This window comes from Mesitornis unicolor, unplaced genomic scaffold (genome assembly GCF_000695765.1).
Source record: "Mesitornis unicolor isolate BGI_N332 unplaced genomic scaffold, ASM69576v1 scaffold49159, whole genome shotgun sequence".
NCBI lineage: Eukaryota > Metazoa > Chordata > Aves > Mesitornithiformes > Mesitornithidae > Mesitornis > Mesitornis unicolor.
The window spans coordinates 62,323-87,520 of NW_010206153.1; the positions used below are offsets into that span (position 1 = coordinate 62,323).

The 25,198-nt window shown below is 40.4% G+C and overlaps 1 protein-coding gene across 1 annotated transcript in view; it reads right to left on the bottom strand.

Annotated features, from left to right (window-relative positions):
• The window catches only part of RELN (reelin), a gene marked incomplete at its 5' end in the record, with an annotated part of 80,750 nt that extends 56,143 nt beyond the window's left edge, over positions 1 to 24,607 (bottom strand). The window contains 9 exons of the mRNA XM_010191657.1: positions 4,891 to 5,098; positions 6,015 to 6,172; positions 8,141 to 8,376; positions 10,496 to 10,696; positions 11,036 to 11,207; positions 12,921 to 13,126; positions 16,902 to 17,088; positions 17,715 to 17,852; positions 24,495 to 24,607. Coding sequence (XP_010189959.1) covers positions 4,891 to 5,098; positions 6,015 to 6,172; positions 8,141 to 8,376; positions 10,496 to 10,696; positions 11,036 to 11,207; positions 12,921 to 13,126; positions 16,902 to 17,088; positions 17,715 to 17,852; positions 24,495 to 24,607 — 1,619 coding nt within the window. The remainder of the gene's footprint in view (positions 1 to 4,890; positions 5,099 to 6,014; positions 6,173 to 8,140; positions 8,377 to 10,495; positions 10,697 to 11,035; positions 11,208 to 12,920; positions 13,127 to 16,901; positions 17,089 to 17,714; positions 17,853 to 24,494) is intronic.
• Between the last annotated feature and the right edge of the window lie 591 nt (positions 24,608 to 25,198).

The following is a 25,198-nucleotide window of genomic DNA, read 5'->3' on the forward strand; positions in this document are numbered from 1 at the left end:
CCTTTCTACTGTAAACCATGGCAACCTTTTCATCTGTGTTTCTGCATGAAAGTTTTTCCATGCCCTCAATTTTTCCTGTAACCATTTTCTGCAAACTTTCTAAAGCCACAACATCCCCCTGAGACAGTGCTGCAAGTTTTATTGACAGAACTTTGGATTTGCTTGGAACATCCCTATTTAACTGTATTTTAATTAATAATGATCTCATTCTTGTGCTCCAAAATATTGTTATTTTTTCCCCTTGATCTGCACTGATGCCCTGGTATTCTTGCTGAACTGATATTTTCAGTTGTGACTCTGTGGTGACAGAGTCGTTTACATTTCCTCTTAGATGTGCACTATTGTGCTGTATAACAGCAATTAATTTCAATTAATGTTCTGATGCTCACTCACCAAATTTCATTGCACGTCTCTGACATTCACCTGAGTCTTACCTGGTCATAACTAATGTAAAGAGCATTGAGATGACTGAGAATGCCATCGCCTCCTCATCTGCACCTTCTTCACAAGTTGTCTGCAGTGCACATCTGGACCAGTGCCTGAACCTCAACTCATCCCCACCGTGAGCTTTTGCATGCTGAAAGTTGGCAATGCCATTCTCCTTCTTGTTCCCTAGTCAATTAACTTAAGATGATGCCTGCCTGTTATGACTATTGGAGTACTCGCTGATATGATGTTTTTGGGAAGCAACTGTTTGTCCCTTGTGCTGGGGCTGTCCTCGTGGAGGTAGAGTTATTGCAAAACAAGGGTTTTGGGGGAAAAAAAGAACACAAAGCTAAAAGAAACCAGGCTTCACTAATTCTACTGCTTGTAAAATATTTCCTTATTTTAAATACTAATTTTTAGGGGAATTTGTGTCTCTGTGTGAAGAAACAAGGCTTGATTTGTTCCTTACAATGATAACTCTTTTCACTTTTGGGTATTTAGTCCTAATTTGTAGTGGCATCAGGAAAATCAGACAAGCCACAGGACTACAGGCAGAGCCAGACTGATGCAGATAGGACTCCAATTTCCCTCATCCACTGCTACATACACAATGTCATGATCCTCTTCTGATTTAAACTCAACCTCACTCCTGTTATCGAAATCTGTATCTCCTATCTGAGTTGTTTTGTGTATCCACAGGGACTAGGACAAGCCAGAATATACTCATTAGTCTTATTCATAATATAACTCCGTAGATAGCTGAAGAACAGACAGGCTCACAGTATTACACTATTTAGCTAGGTAGGTCTTATTGTTTGCTGCAGCTCTGTTGTCTGAGACAGCATTCAGGCAATAAAACACTAGACAGTGGTCTCAGAGGTGAAAAGATTTACACTTCTGTGATGAAATTCTCTTTTATGCTTGCCAAATGTAAAGATCCATAAAAAGCAAAAACAAAAGAGAAAAAACACCCTTTCTGCAGGAGGGTGAATCAGCCCATCTGATCTGTAAGTGTTTGACCCAGAACAGCTCTCTGGGATGGTTGCACAGTCATTAGCAATGGAGCCTGTAATGCAGACAGGAGCCAAGTCAGCTAACAAGCCAGATGTCACCATTTGGAAAAAATACATATATATTCCATGGTTTTTATCTAGCTGCCAGGTAGGCACTGTGTGCAAATGCTCTCACTGAACAAACAGTGAACAGTGTCATAAGGGACAGGACATCAAAATGGGAGGCAGTAACTCATCAGTAACCAAAATGCATCCAGGTATCGAACTGTCAGTCAGAAGGATGGAAATATTGCTGGCAAAACTGTGCCTTTAGCGCATTGGGCCATGCAAAAGATAGGGATGGAAAGACTCCAGAGGGTTTCTGAAGTGCAGGGCAAAAAATGGTCTGGATGAAATGAATTTTGATGCTTACAGCTCTCTTAGTGCTATGGGACATTTTCCTAATGTCTGTGAAAAAAAAAGTGTAGTCAATTCTATAAAGAATAAAGAGACAATAGGACAAACAAAGTTAAGATTATGACAGCAATTAATATATATGATAAACATCAAGTGCTCCTTTATGATCATTGACTTCAGGGAGTAAGTTTTAGTTTTAAATGCTCTTAGTGTGACACCTGAGTTTGGCGGGTCCCTGTTGGGCTGCTTCCCTGAGTAGCACCACGGGCCTCAGGCTGGAAAATCAACCCCTTTGGAGCACAACGAACCGGGAGCACTGCACCGCCATGGACCCTGCTCCTCTGGGAAAAGAACAGTGAAGGGGGAAAGGGTCTTTGTACTTCTTGCAAAAAAGAACAAAAAGTTTTTATGCTCCTTACATAAAATTTACACTTTACATTCAAAAAGCTGTAACTGAAGCAAGACGATAGAGAATACGAATAGGTAGATCTGCAGGAATTCAGAATGAAGATAAAACTTTAATGTCTTGCAATATTTTTCATTTTTTTGCTATTCCATGCCTGATTTAATGAAACAAGATCTTAAAAGGTCTGGGAAAACACTATTAACCTGAAAAATAAGAAGCTTAAAAACCTACTGGGAGAGTTTCAGCCTTCCTATTCACAACCCTCAATCCACATATCTAACGGTATGTCTTTCAAGGCATATTTGCCTGCTGCTTACTCAGTCACCAAACCCCTCCAATGAAAAATCTCATGCACAAATAAAAGATAAATATGGAAGGACTAAGATGACCCCTAATAAGATAACCAAATTCTATGCAAGGCAGTATTGAATGCAAAAAGTAATACCAAAATGGGAAAAAGTGCTTCCCTTTAATCTCCTCTTTCAAGTGACATTAATTTTAGCTCCAACAAAAGAAAAAAAAATTATAGGCTGAGGAATTATTTTCTTTTTAGGTTATGGGTCTTTCAGTTAACCCCTCATAATCTCACAAACTTAGTCTGCATTTGCTTCTAGTAAAAAAAGACCCAGCGTTACAGATGGTCTCAAACATTAAAGTTGGATGCACCTGTTGTAAGCAAGGTGTATGAAGGTGAATGTCTAAGTTTCACATGGCCCACCCACACTGCCTTATAATTAACGAAAAAAAGACATGCTTCCAGAAGCCAAAGCACTGGTCTTTACTAGACGCTATTTTAAGATGAGTTTCATTGCCCTTTTGAAGCAGCCATTCTCTCCTCTGAACATAGAAGCAGCCTAGTGTAATTGCTGCAGTCTAAGGAGGCCATGTTCTGGTCAAGCAGCATGAGATGGATGCTACCTTTGAGCACACACGTGACTGAAGAAACCAAAAAATCAGTGTTAGTCCCATTTGTGTCTGAGACGACCAGTGTGTTTGTTCTGTCTAGCAAACAGACCAGGGATGTGGCTTCATGCTTGCATTGTTCAAGGAAGTTAAACTTCTCACTGTGATGCTTATTAAAAAAAAAAAAGTTGATTTATTTTGACAAAATGATCAGTTGCAGCAGGAGAGCAGCTCACATGTGTGAGCTCAGAATAGGGATCTTAGTTGCTCTTCCTGGTGTTCCTATGGCCATTTACGTTCTTGGGGCAACATTAAGATGCCAGATGACCATGTTCTCATGCAAAACAGAAGTAGCAATAGATTTAAAAAGTCAAGAAAAAGCATTGTACAGTATTTTAAAACTTTGCCTGGCTTTTAAAATGACTCAAACTCTATAAAAATGGAAAGCTATAAATATTAATATCTGGCATTAAAAGTGGTTTCAAAGTAATCTTAAAGCTAAAGAAAATCCTTTTCTTTTATAAAAAGATTTCTCCAGGAAAGGAGGAATAACTCAAAAATATTGTTTGAATAGACTTCTTAATGATGTGGTTACTTCCAATATTATGCCTCACAGGAGATTTAAAAAGGCAGTGGAATAGTAAAGAAGTGCTCAGATCTTCCTAGAATTCCAGTGCAAACATGTACTTGTCCAAAGCGTATTTGTCAAACAATTAATTAATTTAATCATTAAGTAATTTACATAATTATATAACTAATTCACATATTTGTCATAGGAAAATTTGTCAGACCTGCAAGGAACAGAGAAAAGTCAGCTGGCGCTCTGCTGCTTAGTGCTGGAGAGCAGCTAAGGATGTCCCCAGACTCACAGCACCCATCCTACCCTAGGGACCACCACTTGCCTGAGCTGGAGAGCAGTAGCAGTTACTGATGACCAATCTTTGCTGAGTGGTCCCACAAATTAAATAATGCAGCAAATAATGGCATTACTTACTCTTGGAGCAGTATTTGTCAGCATAAACATATTTTATTAAGCTAACTGATATAATTGTAGGGTGGGCAAGGTTTCAGGTGCACAATCCCTCATGAGACTGGACAAAGCAGCAGCAAACTCCAGGCTAAATAATGGTTGGAATTAACAGCCCTTTGTTTATCCTAATTACATTAATCAATTAGACAATTTGAGAGAAAAAGGATAATTGCTACCAGCGGAGCAGAATTCACTGGTAGCAGAGAGAGAGGTGAAGGCTTGTTAACCTCTTGGGTCTACAGAAAAAATTCACATTCCATTTTTTTACACTTCTGACAAGTGGGCTAATCTACAACATCTGGCGAGCAAACAACAGCTCATTGCTATGCCAACACCATGCCTGCAATTCAACGCAGTTGGGAGAAAGGGAGATTTTCTGTCAAGCGAGGCAGAGTCTTAGGCTTTGTGCAGTCTCAAGATCACATCTTTTGCCTGTTCACCTAGAATACAATGCAAACCATCTTTTCAGAAGGATAAAGAGTTAATTTCTTTTTATGCTGCTATCCTACTGTTTCTAACCTAAGTATTCTCTCTCAAGAAAAGGAAATAATACACCAGAATAATAAAAAAAGTAATTTCTCTACCTTTAAGATCTCTTGTACAGGTTGCAATTACCAGAAAAACATTTCCCACTTTCTCACATCTACACTTGTAATAGCAGATAGGAGACAATATGAATACACAGACAACTATGAGAAGCAGCATTGAGGATTGACCTGGTATTTGTGGTGTCCAGGGGAACAGTCCTTGCCTCCCTCTTGCCAGGTCCACTGAAGTACAGAGATTTTCCGTCGCTGAGCACACCACAGCCTGTTCCAACCTGACCTCCTGTTATCTTGTACCAGAGAGGGCTTAGCTTCCTCTCAAACCTGTCGAACATCTCACTGTGATTAGGCACATTAGACACACAGGTTCCATGCGATGCTTCAAGAAAAAAAGAAAATGGGAGATGCTTTGGTGAAACTGTGCTGAACAGAGTAAAAGTCAGATACAGTACATGGGCAGAAGGTTCTGCTGTAACCACATATCAGAAAGTACCACGCTTTTCTAGGAAAATGCCCTGATGACAGGATCATACCATTTTAAAACCAGCTTTACCAATTTTTCTATGCAGAATAAGCCCTTCTCCTCTAAAGTCTAGGGTGGCTTATTTCACTAGGTGAAAAACAGCTGTGTTTTAGGTTGATAAGGCATTTTATGTAAACAGAAAAATATTATCCTTTATTTCATTCTAAACAAATTGAACAAAAGATGTAAGCTTGCTGCTTTGTTGGTATAGAGGGTTGAAAAGAGTGCGGCATGTAATTGGTTGTGTCAATCACTGTTTCTTTTCATTAGGTTTGGGTTAGGTTTTTTTGTTGTTGTTGTTTTTGTATTTCAGCATAAAAGCCCATGAAACCACAAGTGAGCAGAATTTTCCACAGAAGGGTCTGTCAGAACATATGTTCCCTCCTGGTCCCATGCCATCTGATGGCCAGGGGACTCAAAACCAGCAGTAATTCTTTTGAAGATGATCCAAAGGCTTTTAAACAGACTTCTTAGTTTATAATATTTTATTTTGTTTTCTCTTTTATTGCTCATTCCATTTGATTCATACAGATGGTGATGTTCAAAAACCGTGGTTGCCAGAAACATCACCGGTGTCCACTGCCCTCAGCTGCTCTGTTTCACCTGTGCTGAATTTTATTTAACAAAATGAAAAGATTCTTACTGGCAACCCATAAAATTTATGTCAGCATATATTTCTCCAGAATATTGGAGATGAAAAACAAGATGCTAGATTTACAGCTTTAACTCACTCAATGCTCACTGTAATCCCACCTCAAAAGGGTTGTCTCACCTGTGTAGCCCAGGTCACAGAAGCAGACCCCTGAGACACAGTCCCCATGACCGTTGCAGTAGTTGGGGCAAGGCTCAGAGATGTAAACACCGTCTAAGCCGAAAGGAGGCACGCTCTTGTGGGAGCTGCTCTCCTGAATCCAGCGGAATCGAGTCTTACTGTAGAGAAACAACAACGAAGGGCATGGTATTACTATTCCCAGCTTCAGTATCTACTGCTACTTGTTTAAGATTAAAAGGAGCATTTCCTAAATTAGCCATTTGCAAATAACATGCAAATAGATGCCTGGAAAACATTTCTGACATCCTACATTTTGTGCAATTTCACTTATGGGTATTTTTTCCAGATTTTTTTGGATGTAATTTGACTCCCTCTATTTCTCTGGCCCATATCGCCAGCGTGATGCAAATAACAGGTACATGGTTTTATCAACAAGAGGCAATAGTTAGACATGACTCTGAAGATGTTTTTCACTACTCAGTTCAACCTGAATTGCTAATTACAAATTAAAATCCCAGAACTCCATTTCTTACAATACTTATGAAAGGAATGCAGTAATGGCAGTGATGCAGAGTTTACTGCAAGATTGTATAATCTCGAGTAAAAAAAATTCAAGTAATTTGGATACAAGAAAAATAATCTATTTTCTAATAATAATGTGTCTTTCAGGACAGGCAGACAGAAATACTAAGTTTTTATTCTTGCATGACAACATGAAATTCCTGGAAAACAGTGATCTAATCCTTAGCCTGTACACCTGAAACTGCTCCAGAGACTTCAGTGAGCCTACACTAAGTTACTCCAGCTGATCACTGCATAGGAAATTTGTCGAAGAAAAAATGTTTTGGTTATTATTTTTCAGTCCTTAACTTCTAGATGAATCATTTTAGAGCAGCCCCAGAGAGTGGAACAGATTTAAAATCTCATTGTCAATCCAATGTTATGTCAATCCAATGTTAAGATGTCCTTGCTACTCTGCCTAAAATACAATACTACTAGTGCTTTTTTCCTGCTATGCACTGGGATTTGGTAGGTAGGTGATCATTGTGGTTGTGGTCTGTACCAAATGATGAAACGGGATGCTCTCCGAATAACCCATGAACCATAATTTCCAAAGTGACCCACAACAGATTCAGTTTTCAACACACCAAGACCCTCATTGTACTCACAATACTTACATTTTTAGTGCATTAGCATGAGCTTCTTATTCCTGATCACATTACTGAACATAATGCCAAACAGATTGCTGCTATTGATTCTGCACTGCTTGTTTTGGGTAAATTAAATCAGCTGGTGTCAGATTTGTGCAATTTGGCACCTGCTTTTATTGGCTAATTACTGAAGAAAAGACAAACTTGTTACAGTACATGCTGCTATTTCAAGTCCTTGCAGCAAAGGCACCGGCTCCTTGCTACACAGTATGCCACGTGCTCAAAATCTGCGCTGGGGCTTGAGGATGAGGAGTCCGTGGCAGGAGGATCGGGCTGAAACCCAGGGGCAGTAGGAGGAGGGGAGAAGCAGGAGGTGGTGGGGACACAGACTAGGGTCAGGGGGCAGCTGCTGGCTGTGCTGGCAGCACTTGGTGGAGGTAGCAGATCAGACCAGGGCCATGTATGGATGCTGTAAGACAGCGAGCAAGGGAAGCAAGAAATGATGAGCACAACTATAATTGCCTCCCTCCTTTGAATTCGGCTGTCCCAGTCGCCTTCAATGACACAGCACATTGTGCAGGAACTAAAATACCCTTCTATGTCTTCTTTGCCCAGTGGTAACTGTAAAATTAATCCTGTGCAGATGGCTTATTTGACTTACTACTCTCTCGCTGGTGTGTAAAGATATCTTGCTGATACGCATAAAGACAGACAACACCACAATGACGAGACTGATGTAAAATTAAAATAGTCTGGGTTCCTTGTTACTTCATAATTTAATTTTATAGACCATTCTGACATGTTTGAAATGGAAAGCTTCTCACTTTTAGGAGACCACAGTATATTTTTCCCAGATCTGCTGATTTTTAACACTGCTTTTATTCACAGCTTGCAACTTTTTCCTAAAGTAGCATCAAAGAAGAAGCAGTTTATTCACAGGTACCACCGGCACCAATGGTTTACAACGTACAGTACCTGGCTGCAAGTGACCTGGGGATAATAATAGTAATTCTTGTCCAGTCCTCAAAGTCTCCCGTGTGATACACGGTCGGCTCAATCAGCTCCCGGGAGCTTCCCTCGCATCCTTTTGTGCCTGGAGATGCAGGGTAGCATCCCTCCTTCACGAGCGACCAGAAGAGCCCAGCGTCATGAGAGTACTGAAGCAGAACAGGAGCAGAGCTGCTATACTGGTTGGTGCAACCAATGTTCAGCTGCAAAAAAGCAGAACAACAACTATGAATGCTGTTATTGGTATTTATTGGCTGCAAGCCACCTTTGACTTTTTGGTTTGGGAGGCTTAGCTCTCTGAAATCTTTCTTTGAACCCTGCTGGCAAACAGTGACTGGTGCATGGAGTCTGTTTCCTATATGTATATGACATTTCTCAGTAAAAATTCCCATTGTCCTTTCATTTACGTTGTTGGGTTCAACACATCAAAATGTGCAAAGAGCTTTTCAAAGGGCCTGGTGCATAGAGGGCCACAAAGAGCAAACCATGCCTGGGCAGCTAGGTGGGGAAGAGCTGTATCCTCTGAGACCCATCCCACTCACAGTCCACCCAATGTGCCCTGAGGACCAGCCTGACTCCCAGATCCCCCCTGCCCTGGGCTGCGAGCCCTGACCACAGCATGGGCATTGACCTCCCAGGAACAATGTCTGGGAGTCAGCACTGCAGTTTTGGTGCCCAGAATAGAGCAAAATTGGATGAAGTAGAAAAATGTGTATCAAAAAGTGAAGTGAGAATGTAACCAAGACAAAAATCAACTGGTGATTTGAAGTTTTCTGTTTCCTTTTTCAAGCTATCAGAAAAATATTAGTTTTCATTATTTTTTGCAGAAATGCCACTTGATCTGTGGAATGTAAAATGTAAAACAAATTCATTCATGCAAAATGAAATAATTCCGACAAATTACTGTCTTTGAGTTTATCAATGCAAAATTATTCCAGGCAGCTATTTAAAATGGAAATTTCACAAACTCAGGAAAGCATTTAACCATATGTTTAAAATTAAAACATGCAAATAGGACTAACACACTTATGGGCAGGCCAGTTTAAAAGCTTTCCAAAAAAGAGAAAAGTATAAATTCAGGCCTTAAATAACAGACTTTATAAAGAAGAACTCCCTGTTCTCTGATAGATGTTGTTTATGTTTTGTGTATTTATGTTATATTGACAAGGGTCTCAGAGATGGAAGGAGTATGAAATATTTTTAAGTATTGCTTTTTTAGACTAAACAAATTTTTGAATTGCTGTTGATCATCAAATCTACAGAATGGAGACTTAGTCGCTGAAGTAGAGGAAAGTGGTAAAGAGGCAAATAGCATCTTTTCCAGGCTAAATAGTATTTATATATTGAAATATTTTAGGGTTTTAGGCAGTTTAAAGTATAAAACTGCAAGCAATACTCACTCAGAAATTGTACTGCAATCTCTCAGTTTGTATAGCATTTAATTAGCATAACTTTTAGATGAAACGAGATTATTGTACAAAACCCATTATTTCTAACTAATTTTCCTATTTATAGAACTGTGGGAATTATATTTGAAAAGCTGCCTGTAAACATCTGATCTCTTTAATAATTCCACTTGTAAATTATTCAGTGTCTGTATCCACCAATTATGTAAGGACCATGTATTTGTGGTGAGCTCATTAAAATTGCATTGCAACCAACCTCCAGAATTCACCAATGGGATTTCATTATAAACTCAATAAAATTTTGATTAGGGCTCAGAAACAAGAGCTTGTCAAAGCAAATACACTTTCTTTGGAGCCCATATACTGATGTATTGTCAGACCACTGAAATTTCTGTAAGCCCTTTAAAGAAGAGAATGCTAATTGGATCCCATATTCATTGACACAATAAAAGTAAATTATATGAAAAACCGACACTGGAGTACAGAGCAGCTTGTAAGTCCTTAAATAGTTTAAAATACAAAAAATGTACACAAACTACATTGGAGCTTTTGTAGTCATGGAGCCCCAGATGAGATAAATCCTTTCTCCCTTGACAGTAGAGTAGCATTTCCTAGTACTGACTCGAATATAATGACAGTCACTTCAACCCACTTCTGAAGTGTGCTGAAGATCAGCAAGCCCTAACATTTCTACAGAAGGGTAAAAAAGCTCTCCTGCACCAAGGTTTTAGCTATCCTTTTAGAAAGCAGCGTGATATTTTATGCTATATGAATTCATACTTGTGCTCGTCACATCTTTTTACACAGCGGTATAATTTATCACCTTGTTTTGAACTGCGGCCCCAGTGGTATCTTGCAAGTATTGACTAAAGGCAGTTTTATGGATATTCTGCAGGGATTTATGTTTAAGGAATACCTTGAACTGCAGGACATATCCAGGCTTCAGAGTTAAATCTCGAGTCACTGCAAACCGGTCTCCATCTGATTTACCAAAAAGCATGGCGGAGGGGGTGGCAGAGCAGAAACTTTCATTTTTGGCCATCCCTTCATTGGCCAACATTAACCATACGCTCAGCTGGTTCATAGGGTAATCAAATGCTGGCTTTTCATAAAAGTTCTGTGAGAAATGAGAAGAAAAGCAACAAAAAGTCCTATCACCTCACAGTGTGACTTCAGTATAATTTCCAAAATGACACATTTTCAAATGTTGCAATTTGCATTTTCTGTAATTTTCTAGAAACTGTAGTATCCAAAATTTCTGTCTTGACTTTTTGAGGAGATACATAATTACATCCCCTGTTGCAAAGATGAGGAGTCTCATGGTTTTGTAAGAGCCAGGTAAGCACCACACAGACAGAAACACAGCTGCAAACACTACAGCTATTTGAAAATTATATTCAAAGAAAACAGAGAGGATAGTTCCTGTGTTTTGGAGATTCTCACAGCCTGCTCTTACCTGTGGTAAAGTGGGATTAACAACAGGAATGATGTGCTTCTGCTTCTCTGACAAAATGATAATGTCATCGATGGCCCACTGATCATACCCTTCTCCTGAAAACACCGGCTGCCACCAGCGAAACCTGGTGCAAGGTGTCTTGGCTGCTGCTGGCAGCTCCAGATAGACAAACCTGAAGAACAGAAATTCAGAGGAACCTTAGGGACCACAGTTTGCAGAGAAATGGGAGAAATGCCACTGAGCAGGGAAAAGAGGCAGGAAAGCCAGTATCTATCTTACATGTGGAAGACCTCAGAAATCCTCTATGTGTCTGAATACCTATTTATATACTGCATATCAAGGAGCCTTCTTTGTCCTTCTTGTCTGTGGAGAACGTAAACCCTTTAAGACAATTGCTATTCTTTACTCTTGATTACTATAATGCCTAGCACAATAAGGAACTAGTTTGAACTCTTCTGCTTTGAATCAAACTGTTCAGCTGATCCATGTTCAGCAAGTCTTAACATTCTTCTGGTGCCAGCAAGTAATAGTGAAATATGTTGGTAAAAGTAATTTCCCATTCTCTTCTGCTGGTTGGTCCTATCTGTAGACAAAAGCATCCTTCTATTAAAATGCAATAGATTATGTAGCTGAGTTTTCTGCTGTGGATAAAAATATTTTAGCCCTCCTATATGGATCTTCATAAAAGAACTTGAGATCTTCTCAGAGAGTTTGCTTTACGTTCAACTTAGGAAACAACTTACAAAAATGATGTTCAAGAAAATACAAAGTTTCAGACCAAATCATACTTACCTTAAGAAGTACGATAATTAGTTACTTGTTCAGTCCTATTTCAGACACCTTAAATATATGCATTTATACATATATTCCTTTTGGACTCTTTATATCATGTTATTTTGCACCAAGGACCCAGCTTCACTTGCTGGTTAGGCAAAGAGAGGTGGAGGAATTGTTCAGGGCCTCAGGAAATTCTCTTTTCCACAGTATTCCTATATTTATGTGTTGGAAAATAAGATCTGGACCACATTTGAAGCAGCAGAAAAATAAATATGCATAGCTATATTCAGTAAAGAACATCATTCTTTGTTACTCAGAGGGGCAAATGTTTTGTCTAAAAATAATATATTGGATGGTTCAGTGTTAAAGGTTTCAGTATGTTACTTCTTTGTTGGCTGTGTCTTGTAATTTTGACAAAGTAGAGGCTAAACAAAGTTCAATGGTTTTATACTTCCAGGTGCCTATATAACTTTTAGAAAAGGACAGTTTGCTGAGTTACATACAGAAGTCCTTCTGAAAATGCTGTTCAGTGCAATGCAAAATGGCAAGATGGAAAGATAAAATTATTTACATATTGAAAGACATGAACTGCAGGTAATAGAAATCATGTTAATGCCTATGCAGACAAATGCAATTTAAATTTTCACTGACAAGCTATCTTACAGCAAGTTTGAAATGCTGAACATGATTTATTCTCCTCCTTAAATATTTCTTTAAAGGAGTTTTTGTTGTAGATGACATTAATATAAATTCATTAGATCTGAAACCAGGGTCAGAAGAAATGGCAGATTTCTACACCTCTTTTCAGCAAGTTCTGTATTTTCCTGCTAACGTTTTGCACGTATTAGCACTTCAGTCATGTTTCATATGGAAGGTGAGTGATTGGAAACTTTATATTTTACTTCAGTTTTTTTAAGGTCCACTTTCATTAGGTTTTTCCTTCCCATTGACAGGAATTTACCGTGGTGGCCTCGAAAAGTTACCATGTAATGATGGCTTTTAAGCCATTATAACTTGAAGTTGTTATTCATCTTTTCATAAACTGAGAAACAAGTTTTTCTTAAAAAGAACTGATGCAGTATGGATTCAATTTAGACCAAAATTATACCTGGGTTTGCTAAAGTCGGAGAAATACATTTCTGCTAGTAGCTGCCAGTTGATACCGCCGTTATTGCTGTACTGCAGCAGCACACCTTCTTCTCTGCTGTCTGGTTTATTGCACGAAGAACTGTCTCCTCCTATCTGGATGTAAAACTGGACAAAATCCACCCACGTTGTGTCCAAATCCCAGCTTACCAACTGTCTTTTTCCAGCCTAAAAGAAATAAAGAAATAAAAAATCAGAGGGGGATAATAGTATTCATATGTCAACTTCACTATGAATAATTTTTAGTTTTGGACATATTTAAAGTCCAACAGAGATGAATATTGCACGGAAAATTGCACAACACAGCGGACATTGAATTCTGTGTTAACATAACACTTCTTTTGTCTTTCAGACAATGCTCATGCTTGGCCATCCTTCATGTCTTAATCACCCTGGTGCGATCCCATAAGGGTTTTTATTATTAGATTTCAACACTTGATGCAACCTCACACCACAATTTCTACACAACTATTTAATATCTTTCCTTTAAGGTCCCAAGTACCTTCAGAAGACAAAGAGCAGATGCTGGGTATCCAGAAGCAACCAGAGCTAAATATATAAGTATTCAGCTTATTAAAGATAAGGCATAAAGCAGTAAAAGGACATTTCTGAAGTCTCAATTCCCCAGTGAAATCTTTCACTGTACAGGGCTGTTTTATACTCTGAAATTATAGCCACTGCTATAAAACCTGTTGCATGAAGCCCATCACCTACACAAGAACAAAGGAGGGAAATTTTCTCTTCATGCTTCACCTGAGTAGGATTTGTTTCTACACAAAACTAAGTTTCTTTTCATGTCAAGTGTTGTAAATCAGGAGTGTCTCAACTAAAACTTGTGGATTTGGTTTCAGCTTTAACTAAGCATAGTTGAGAGAAAAAATAGCCTCATAAAATTTAGTGAACAGCTTTTCCGAGGATGTTTTTGAGTTCTAGCAAGAAACAGGTCTTGGACATCAACACTGTGGTTCAACAAGGTCACTCTCTGCATGTTGGCAAAGGAAGATAGAGCATATTAAGCCAAAAAAAGCTTTAAGGTTTAAAAGCCTGTTACTGTAACTGGAATTATCTCATTCCCCTCTTCCTCTTGTGCCCTACTGCTTGAGCTTGCAGAGCAACAAGCCTGCAAGATGCTGGTACGTGTTATGAAGCTGCCTGCGCCAAGGCAGGACATGGGGCGAGAGCAGTGTCTCTGCAGAGGTGACCTGTGTGCCCCACACCTGGCACAGCCCTACCCTGGCACAGCATCGTGCCACCACAAGATGTTATAGGTATGGCAAAGCCAAATATGTGCAGCTGAAGGGGGGTGTAGGGATCATATTTCTGCATTCATTAAAAGTGGCTGCAACCTGGCACAGCTGCCCAAAATGGAGCAGAACTGGCAACATGCCTACTGTTTTTAATTCCCTGAAAAATCATGGATTCCTGTCCATCTCCAAGCACAAAAAGGTATCAAAAAAGAAAACCTGGGCTAAGTTATAAAATGATGCTTATGTTTTAAGAAAAATCTATGCTGTTCCCTGTCTCTCACTTGTACATCCATGATCCTCCTGACAAATTTCCAGACAAATTTGAGACGAGCAAGTGGCATGATCAAGCTGGACATAAGTAACAAGAATTATGAGCTGAGATTTAAAATATCATCTATGTTTTTTAATAAGATGATAGATGAATTTAAATCCTGTTCCACTCATCACCTCTTTTCTCTTTCTACCCAGTTCAGGGTAAACTCAACACTGGTAAATGTCCATTGCTTTCCTTCTCAGAGCATTCTGCTTTGCTGTGTTACAACCTGGGTCCATTGCTTATTTGTAGACTCCACCAAATACGTCACATCACACTGTCAGACTAATTTCTGGAAGATGAATGCTTGTGTTTTTTGAAACTTGGTTAGCTTACACCACCAATGACAACTAAAACTTGTGAAGAATCAGTTGACCCTCAAAAAACTCACTTAAGATACAGCCATATTGAATTATGCCTGTTGTTTTGGTGTATTTGTTGGTTTATCCCCAGCTGAGTAAAGCCCTCCTGGGGGGTACTGTGAGAGCCAGACGGGCTCAGTCTGGGGTGTAGCCTGAGCTTCCTGGTGCAGCCCCACATGGCTAATACTAGCCAAGGTGACACTGATAATCTCTTGGTAGTTTGTTTTCACAACTTTTGGAGACCCACAGGAATTTGAAGTTATCATAATCAAATCAAACTAGTAATGGATAATAAAGATGCAAACACCCTTGCTGTCCCATGGGCAGGTGTGTCCCAGCTGGCTGAGGGTACTCAACATACTGACCCATAGTGGATCAAGCTCTGGCTGTACAGCTGTTCCGGGTCGGTTTTCCATATCTGCATCCCACAGCAGGTCTGTCTGCCAAAGGGTTAACTACAGAACCAGGGTAATTGAGAAAGGGCAGGAGCAACATCAAATCTCAGAGGGATTGCAGGGGCTAATTGAAAGAGCTCTGTATTGCAAACACAACTACAACTGATTAAAATGAGTTGTAACCCAAAAGGTAGAGGGTCGGCAGAACAAAGCCAACATTAATTCTGGTAGCAGTAATTGATTATGGCAGTAAACACTAGACATTCAAATAAAAAGTGGCTATTTGAGCAAATGCAAAGAAATTAAGCCTGTAAATAGGAGCTCCCACAACAACACAGAACTGTTGGGCAACTATTAAAATATTTTTTTTATTATCTACTAGCATGGCCACAAGACGCCTTGAAAAAGATCTAAACAGAAATTAAATAAATGACCTTCTGTTGATGGCATGCAGACTGCTACTGCTCAAGAAATGAATGATAACCTAACCCTTAGAGATCAATAGAAAGAAGCCAACAATTTCTAAATGTGTTTTGCACTCCTCCTTAGCAGAAATCAGAAGAAAGATCATAGCAGGTTAATTCTAATTTAGCAAACTACTTTAAGAAACTTGGCGTAAGGAACTGAGACAGAAGGAAAAACATCTAACAGAGAAGACAATTATATATTAAAAAATCCAATTATCACAATTAGCTGGTTATATTCATTGGTCTATTATGAAATTTTCAGCACGGAGCTGTATTTCCAGGGGAGCTGGATGTGAGACGATGTAGGAGTGCTGAAAATTATTTGATGGGTTAGCTTTTTGTAATGAGGTAAACAACACACAATTACACAGCGTTGCATGTTGGGTTATTCTTCTGGGACTAATCGGGCTCTCATGACAGCAGTGGCAGTTTGATCAAACCTTTAAAAGAGAAGCCCATAGCTGCGTTTATACTCTTCCTTTCAATTAGGAACACAACAAAATCCAGTACTAGACCCGAGGAGAAACAATACAAATAAATCTATGATTACAACCCATAATCGTACATCTGGTCATAAAGATATCTTTTTTATTTTAGTTATAATTGCTATTAATTAGCAGAATTCCCTATATCTCTTTCCTGCTCTGTTATTTTTTGTATGCAAAGCATCCAAGTCATACAAAAGAGTATCCTCCTACAGACTAACCACTTTCTAAAACTCTGGAGGGGCTGTTTTTTCACAAGTTTCATCCTGTGACCTCAAATTAAACTGCTTGTCCCCTGAAAAGCTAACCTTTCTTCATCCCTTGCCCAGAACAGTACAGAACAAATGGGAGCTGGGGGTTGCTGAGAAAGAACCGAGTCTTAAAACAGAAAATGTGCAATAAAGACAGTGTGAATATACACGCTTTCCAGCACATCAGCAATCTACTTCCTTTCTTTACAGCTGGCATTTCTTGGATACATCATGCAGGTGTCCCTCCCTATCTCTTTTGATTGCTTTATTCTTTACCTGCAGAGCACAGCTGTGCTGTTTAATGCATGGCTCATACTGTGTGCTGCTTTCTGCCACCTACCTTTTCTTTGCCATATAACCCCATTGTGTTCCATTCAAACCCACATTATGTGCCTTTCTCAGTCTCCCATCCCTCATTAGTACCTTGTTGAAGTAGAGCGAGGAGCCAGATGAGATGACCCCACAGCCTTCTTCAGGTTTGACGATCTCTCCCCCAATAATTTCCTGCCACTCTGTCTTCAGGCTGTCTGGGTTCTCAAAATCAGACATGATGGTTGAAGGAAGGGGATTTTCAGGCTGACATTCGGTACCCCGAAATCCTGAGTCACACCTGGAAGGAAGCATAAAAGTAAAAAACTGTAAAGACTTTATTTGACACTTACAATTACTTCAGGCAGTGCACTGACCTTTTAAAATTAGATGTGAAATAATAAATCATTCTAGGAGTGGAATTTTGGATTCTAGAAATGAGCTGGAATAACTGGATAACTGAAAACAAGCTATATCTTATTTCTAAAGAAAACCTGCAGTGTCTAGAAAGTCTGAAGCTGGCAGGCTGTAGTCTGTGCCTTGGTACTGCATCTGGTCTGATAGCAGCTGCCAAGCAGCACTGAGCTGGTCTCTGGTGTCTGTCTGACCCAGCGAAACAGCTCCAGTACTGAGCTGCTCCTGGGGGTCCTTGTGCAAAGGGCTGGAGGGCCCTCAGGACATCTGCAGCAGGGCAGCACCTTGCCACTGAAAGCTTTTCCAGTGCGTGGATCTGTCAAGGGTATGGGTGCTTGGACAGAGAGATGTGGAGCAACTGGCTGTTAATGTAGCTTGAATGGTCTAAACCTCCACAGTGCTTTTAATTTTTAATCTCAAAATAACTTTAAAAAAAAAACAGAAAAAAGTATACAAAACAACAGGATACCTGAAGTATCAGGAGACCATTGTTAAGAGGAAGTGGCTTTATACCTGCAAACGCCATGGTCACACCAGCCATGCCCGCTGCACATGTTGGGGCACTGCTGTCCGATGTAGATGTTGTCTAAGGCCCATTCGTCTTGGGCTGTGTAGTAGCACTGACTCCAGCGGAAACGTGTGGCGCTGGACCTTAAAACCAATAACAATGCTTTAGTTTGTGATTCTTTACAGAACTGTAGGAATAAAGATAAAATCCAACTATAAAAAAATAAAGTAAGTTGATATCACAATCACAGCCCAGCCAGCAAAGATTGGCACAACCAAAGACAGATTTTTGTAAATGAACACTCTAGATAATGTCACCTGCTGCATAGGGCTATATAATGGACCTGCTGGTCACTAATTACACTTCTGAGGAAGACTGCAGAGGTGTTACAGGGACTTTGCGCATTATTTTAAGATAAACCTATCAGTGAATATTACTGGGTTTTTATTGTGTGCTATTCTGTAAGGGTGACAGGAAGCAAAACTAGAAGGATGGATATAGTGTGTGACTTTGATTTTTATACTTTTGGTCACAGTTAACAGGCTGTTGAGTAGAAAGCTTTCTTCTGATATTTATTATAAAAAATAATATGAAATTAAGGTTCTTGAGTGTAAGCATTTCTCCCCTTTGAATACTGGCTATTTCCATTCAGCAATATTTGACTGGTTTTTATTGGATACAGAATTTTTTTTTTTGTCAGGATGATTCTAAACTAGATTTTGCTTACTGGTGACATTACAATCACCAGTTTTTGACAAAGAGCCTGCTTCATAGTATCTGTTTTTCCCCACATTGCAAATAGCTTGCTGTTGGCCAACTACTCAGACAAAATCTGTAACACCAAAGGTTTGTCGTAGGGATTGTTGGATTAGATTACTTGCCTATATATAACTAAGCTCTGGATATCTGTAGTATTCTTCAAGCAGAAGACTTTGCTGTAGTTTCTCTTTTTTAGTTAAATAGCTTGTTTTCAGCAGTTTCATTTTTCTGTATTATAGTGGAGTCAGGCAACATTATCCATTAAGAAAACATGCTTGATATTGGCCCTCTGGGAGACTGTCCAATGTGATACCAATATTTCCGTGCTGAGTGACTCCTGCCAGCCAAACGCGGCCTTGTCATCCACCAGCCTCAAAAAACAAGGCTGGAGAAGTAACTGAATCCTGAAAAGAGTAATTTTTGTCACCACTATCTCCAAGCTGCCCTGCCAACCTGTGCACATCCAAGTGGTTACAGGTGTTGCCTAGTGGTGGGTGGAGGGACCCACCACTCCCTACTCGTGCCAGAATGAGATTAAGTAAAATATATTGCATGTGAAGTGAAACAAAGATTGGAAATTGCTCACTGTGATGGAGCAAAAGAGGCTGTGCTGGCTGTGTGATAGGTCTGGGGAAAAAGATGTAGTGGGGGCAACGTGGGTGCTGAGCTTGCAGAGCTGTGGAAGGCATGGACAGGGAAAGCATAGCTGATTGCAGAGAGTTAAAAAATAGACTTTAAATAGGGACAGGCCTGAGCCTGGCCAAGGGCTGACTGAGTGGGCTGAATGAGAAGCAGGAGGTTCCTAGAAGAAGTAGGAGCTTCTTTCCTAGCTTGTTTCTGAGCCATATGGATACATTATGATGGCACAGGATATAATGCTGTTACTCTAATTTAAGATTAAAAACCCCTCCCCCTCTGGAAAAATAAGTAGAGTAAGGCCTATTAAAATGAACATTGTAAAGGTGGCTGAGCCACCTCCTCGCATGTATGGAAGTAAAAAAACAGATAGAAGAGGCCTGTGCAGCTAAAATGGACAATATGCAGTTAGCCATCCAGCCACATACAAAGATGCGTTTAGTACATGCTTGGAGAAATTTTTAAAATACCAATTTTGAATTTCATTTTAAAAAGTGGAGCTGCCCGAGGGCTTGATTTTTAATTGAAATTACCCTTGCTGTCTGTTTTTAAGTATCTACTTGATATTGCAAATACTCTAAGCATTTTTACAGCATGCAGAGCTAATCTGTAGGGGCAGATCTGCCGATTAAATACTCCCTCAGGATATAATGTATTGAAGGGTTACATTACAAGGGCTATGAATTATCCATTAAAAGTGCACAGTGCCAGTAATCTGCACACAAAGGACTTCCTAAGCTTGCCTAGGCACAATGGACAGTCAATATTCACCACAATTATTTACTGTTTATTTTTAGAGTGCTCTGAAGCACACCACCTCGGTGGTTTGCTCACATTTTCTACAGAGCATTGATGGCACCACAGAAAGCTCTGACAGAGCCTGTGTGCTCCAGAAAGAGCGATAATGACTGCTGTTAACTCTCACATGTGCTGAGGAAAATAACAATGCTGAAACCAAAGAAAGGTTTTAGAGAGGCTACCTCCTCCCCTCCACCCCTCCCCCGACCTTCCAGCACAATAAAATTGTGTAATGTTGTGTGCCCAGGTGACAGGGGGGAGCATCACGGCCAGGTTCCTCTGGTTTTCATTAGTGAAGGTGTTTGGGTAGATGTAGGGTGTGCAACTCTGCAGCCCCAGAACTATTTACAGCAAACTGGGAGCGATTTACAGGGGCAATTTGGACATCCTGTGGAAGTCTGTTGGTGCCCAACAAGTGGTGGCGTCCCCTGAGCACAGTTCCCAGTGCTGCTTGCTGTGGCATCGATGCCATTTCCCCAGCCACTTGCCGGCTGCTGCTAGGTGCAGATATCCCTGCAGGGTGACTGTGTGGGTGCATCACAGCTGGTTTTGGGGTACCAGGCTCACACTTGCCCTACACAAACAGTGGGGAGAGCCCACCCATGGTTAATAACAAGGTAGACCTCTGTGCCCAGGGAAGCACTGCACCTGAAACCCCACTAAGATGACCCCCTTGCAACACCACAAGGTGCAGAGCTGACACCAGGGTCGACAGCCGGTGCTGGGACACATGTGGGTTTCACTTGAGCAAAATGTTTCCCTGGACAAGCTCATTGCCCCCTTCCTGCTGCAGGGAGCTGCCACCCTGCCAGGCACAGAGCACAGAGCCACTCGCTGCTGGAGCGGCTCCGTCTTCCTTCTCCAGCCTCGGATGTTGGCTGCGCATCAAGCTATGGGTGAGCTCACTCCAAACACTACCTAGAAACTCCCCCAGCCAGATGCAGTGATGACAGGAGATTTGTTTCCCTCATTTAAGTGGAGGGGAGGAAGGGAAGAGTGCCATTGATACCTGGAGATGAACATGTGGCTAAAACGGAGGCGTGTACATCAGCTGGACGGCTGGGATATTCCCAGGGAGTCACATCCTCGCCGGCAGTGTTATTTTTAGCTTCAGACAAAGAGAGCTGTCCCTCGGGACAGCTTCACTGCTGCAGGAATCCCTCAGCCCCTGAGCTGCAACAGGGCAGGGGCTGCCCTCACCTTCTCACCCAGCCGGGAGGTCGTGGGGACACACAGGGAGCTGGGCCACCACCACACACTGTGGGCAGCAAAAGCCCTCAGGAATACTGACTCCTCTCTGGGTGAGGGAAAGTGTGTATTGGGCTGAATCTGCAATGGCAAAAGTGACACTGCTGAAAAGCCAGTCCTGTGCACTGTTTTTGAAAGCTTTCCAAGGCTGCTATGCACCTCAAGGTAACAACAGCTTAAGAGGATTATGCCGTTAAAAATGGTAATCAACAATTTTAAAAAGCCATGTTAATTAAGAAAAGAGAATACGGAGCTCAGTGTCAGCTGCATTCTCAGTGATAAAATACCATTTTTCTGGACAGTCACCATTTGGACACCTATTCAAATGGGAAGTGCAGTATTGAGGAGCGATGACAGTGTTTTATTATAAACAAAATAAACCTCCCCAGTTCCTCAAATTTCTTCTGTTTTTTTGGGGATATTTGTTTTTTCATGCTACTGGAAGGCAATCTGGCTTTCTGATGACATTATGTCTAAGCCAGGTTGATGTCAAATAAAAGTCACTGTTGTTGCATGACATTTTACATAAGCACAAGGAAATCATTGTGAGTCCCAGATGAATTCTGGGTGAAATTATGTTCTTTCTGTTTTCAGATATGTGAAATTTTTCAGATATGTGATTTAAAATAAAATCATTGTCTTTTCTCCTGATATTAAAAAACCTAACAATCTAATGCAAATTTGTAGCTGATAAAATTATATTTGCTGCCTTCTGAGTTACCATAATTACATTTACCCAATTATCCTGAAGCCTTCATTCAGTCATTAGGTGTTGATTTGTTTATGAAGTCAGCAACTGACAGCTGCTTGTATCTCATTAAGGCCTGTTCATATGTAAATGCCTCCCATAAAACTGAAATTAATTTTCATCAGTATTAAAAATGTTCAGTTCAAGTACAATACAATTTCAGTGAGCAGGTGCGTACATTTCATTTCTCCAACACAACTCTCTGTTGCAGCACATTTCCTAACACCCCAAATCTCGGATAACACAGGGACCATGTAAACTCATGCTTGCCAGATGCAGAACATCTACAGATGTGCAGAAATACCAGCACGGCCAGAAAAATTTACAAGAGCAATAGGTGCTGTTATGAACAATTTTCCAGCTGCATGTGCACAGTAATGCAGCCTGATGCTACCTGTGCACTCGTGTTGCAAGCCTTCAGCAAGGAGCTGTGCGTGAAGGGATAAAACCTGCAGCAGTCCTAGCGGGGTGTGTGAGAGCATGCTGAGACTACCAAGGGCCGGAGCAAGGCTAGTGAGACCTCAAGCCCTGCTCCTGAATCCTCAATTAGGTGGTTTGTTTCCCTGAGCAGTAAGCACAGGGTGGGCTGCATATTTGGCAGCCATTTTCTTGTGAGGCTGGGCCAGAAGGAAGGTCTCCAGAGCCCTCTTCTCCTTACCCTAGTTTTGGGAAGGCAGAAGACCTTCTCACCCTCTGCACTGTTCTTCCTGGCCACGACTGAATTTTTACCTGTAGGTGTTTGTTGCAGTGGAGTGTGGGTGGGGAAGGGAGAAGGAGGGAGGGTGCCTCGAGGAAAAGGCCTACAGAGCATATTCACCATCAGGGCCTTGGGGCGATGCCCTCTGCGCAGCTGGGGTGGTGGAGCAACTCTGCACGTCACATATTCACTAGCAACCCCTAGGTAAAGGCAGAAACCTACCCTTGGTTACTAAGCATGCTTTAAAAATGCCAAAAATTTCCCTTCACAATCTTAACCCAAAGGAGTGACTGAGCCACCAGTCTAGTCCTTGTTGGTGGAAAGCATGGTAAGAGGGAAGGTGGCCGAGTTGTGTCTGGTGTGTTGGATTGCTTTTGGCGGGGAACGTGCAGCCATCCTTCCTATCCACCCCACGCTGTAGCACAACACAGTCATACTGAAAATGTGTTCATGAAGCACAAAGTAATGTTCAGTGGTAATTTGTACCTTAATTACAAACAAAACTCTGCTGATAGACAGGAATTCCTTCAGATACAAGATAGACTGTGAAATATTTATGATTTGTGCTCAGCATAAAAAAGGAACCTGGCTAATTTCTCCCCACAGTCTCCTAAATTAAAATGGAATTATTTGCTTCTGTCACCTCATATGCTGAGGAAAATTATTATATCCTAAAGAAAAAAGGCCCACAACATTGGTATAAACATAAATTATACAGTGTATAGTAATACCTTTAAGTACAGTATATATCTTATAAATGATTTTTTAAAAAAACAGCCTACTTTGGAGTATATCCAGCAAAATTACACACTTTTAAAACTCCTAAGTGCCTATATGAGCCACAGATTTTACAGCTGGTGGCACATAACAGCGTGTAAGATTTAGTACATTATAATCTAACTACAAAGCAGTTATTCATAGACTTGTGCCATTTGGCATTATCTGACCCGATTCACTTTACAGATTCAATATTTGCCCCTGATATTTTGCCTGAAAATATGAAAATCTGAGTATTGTTTGTACAGTAAAAATGGACAGTATGCTGAAAGGAGGTGTCATCATGGGGTGGTTGATAGAAATAGGTCATGTTGAGGCCAAAGAGAGTGCAAAAAAATGATGAAGGACAGGGAAATAAAATAATAAGTTAATCTGAGCAAGCTCTCATTGCAATTGCTGTGATGGATTCAGGTCAAACATAAGCAAAGTGTAACTCTAATTAGAGTAATTTCATTCTCAGATGAAGGAAGCCCTGAAGATTATTGAGATTTATGACTCCTTTTTATTTGTATGTTATAATAAAGCTTTTAAAATAAATAATGGAAGAAATAATCTAGTTAAATAAATAAAAATGTTAGGGCAGGCAAAACAAGTTTGGTTACAGTAAGTTGAATAGGGTAGGGCTCTCTGATAATTTTTATTGCTGATTTTTGCAGAAGCGAATGCTATTTTTGAAGACATGCTATAAAAAGAAACAAGAGGTAAAAAATTCCCAGAAATGAATCATTCGTTATTGTTTATACAAGGCTTTGGTCTGTAGATGTAAACAATAAGGAGTGTGCAAAATAAAAATTAATAATCAAAATAAAGCCTTCCTCCAGTGGGCCATTTATAGACAAGCACCACTATGTTTGAAAGGGTTTGAACTTTATTGGAAGAGTCATAGTATGTATTAAAAACAATCCTAAACAATAGATTCTGGTGACTTCAACAACATTTAACTCTAATTACGTGAGGAAGGCATTTTATGTTAAATACATGCAACTGGGTCAGCCCTGGTACCCTAGCACCCCACCCACCGGCTTGAGTATGATCTACAGAGGACTTGATATTTGTTATAGTAATATCAACGTAGATGAACTATCTGCAGCCAAAAAAAAAATAAAATAAAAAAATGCTTACCAAGTCTTCTGCGGTAAAAGGACAGTGATTCTCCTCCACTGAGTAAATTCACTGGAGTGGTAAATACTTGCTGATGTAAACTCCTGACAGCTTGGCATACTTGGAAGACATTCCTTGGAGTAAGACATTTCAAAATCAGATTTAATGTTGAAGAAGAATTAGGAACAGAACTGAAGGTTAAACATTCATGGAGCCAGGAGCTTGCCTGGGTCGGGATGTTGCAGCAAAAGACCCAGAGGCAGAAAAATCCTTGCATGATCCAGAGAAATTTCTTGAAAAACTAACAGTAGTACAATTAAGGATAGGACAAAACTGCATGCCTCATTTAAGGAGGTAGGTTTAGTATTAGTGACCAGTAATGTTTTGATTTCCTCCATGAGAAGGTCTAGCTCATTTTTTCATACTATCGTCATCCCAGCATCTAATGCTGACTATGGAGTAAGTCTACAAGTCCACCATAGAATAAGTCTACAAAAGTTGACCTCCAGACCATTATACAAGTAATTTCAGAGACCTGCTTGGGAGGTACTGCCTGCTGGGTCCCCTCACTCCATCCATCTGCAGTGGGGAGCAGCAGTAGGAATCACCAGAGCCAAGCAAGAGCACCCAACTGTGGTCTACTGAGGTTGCCCCCAGAGGCCCTTACCATGCTCTGCAGAGGCATTACCTTTGACACTTACAGAATCACAGAATCACAGAACGTT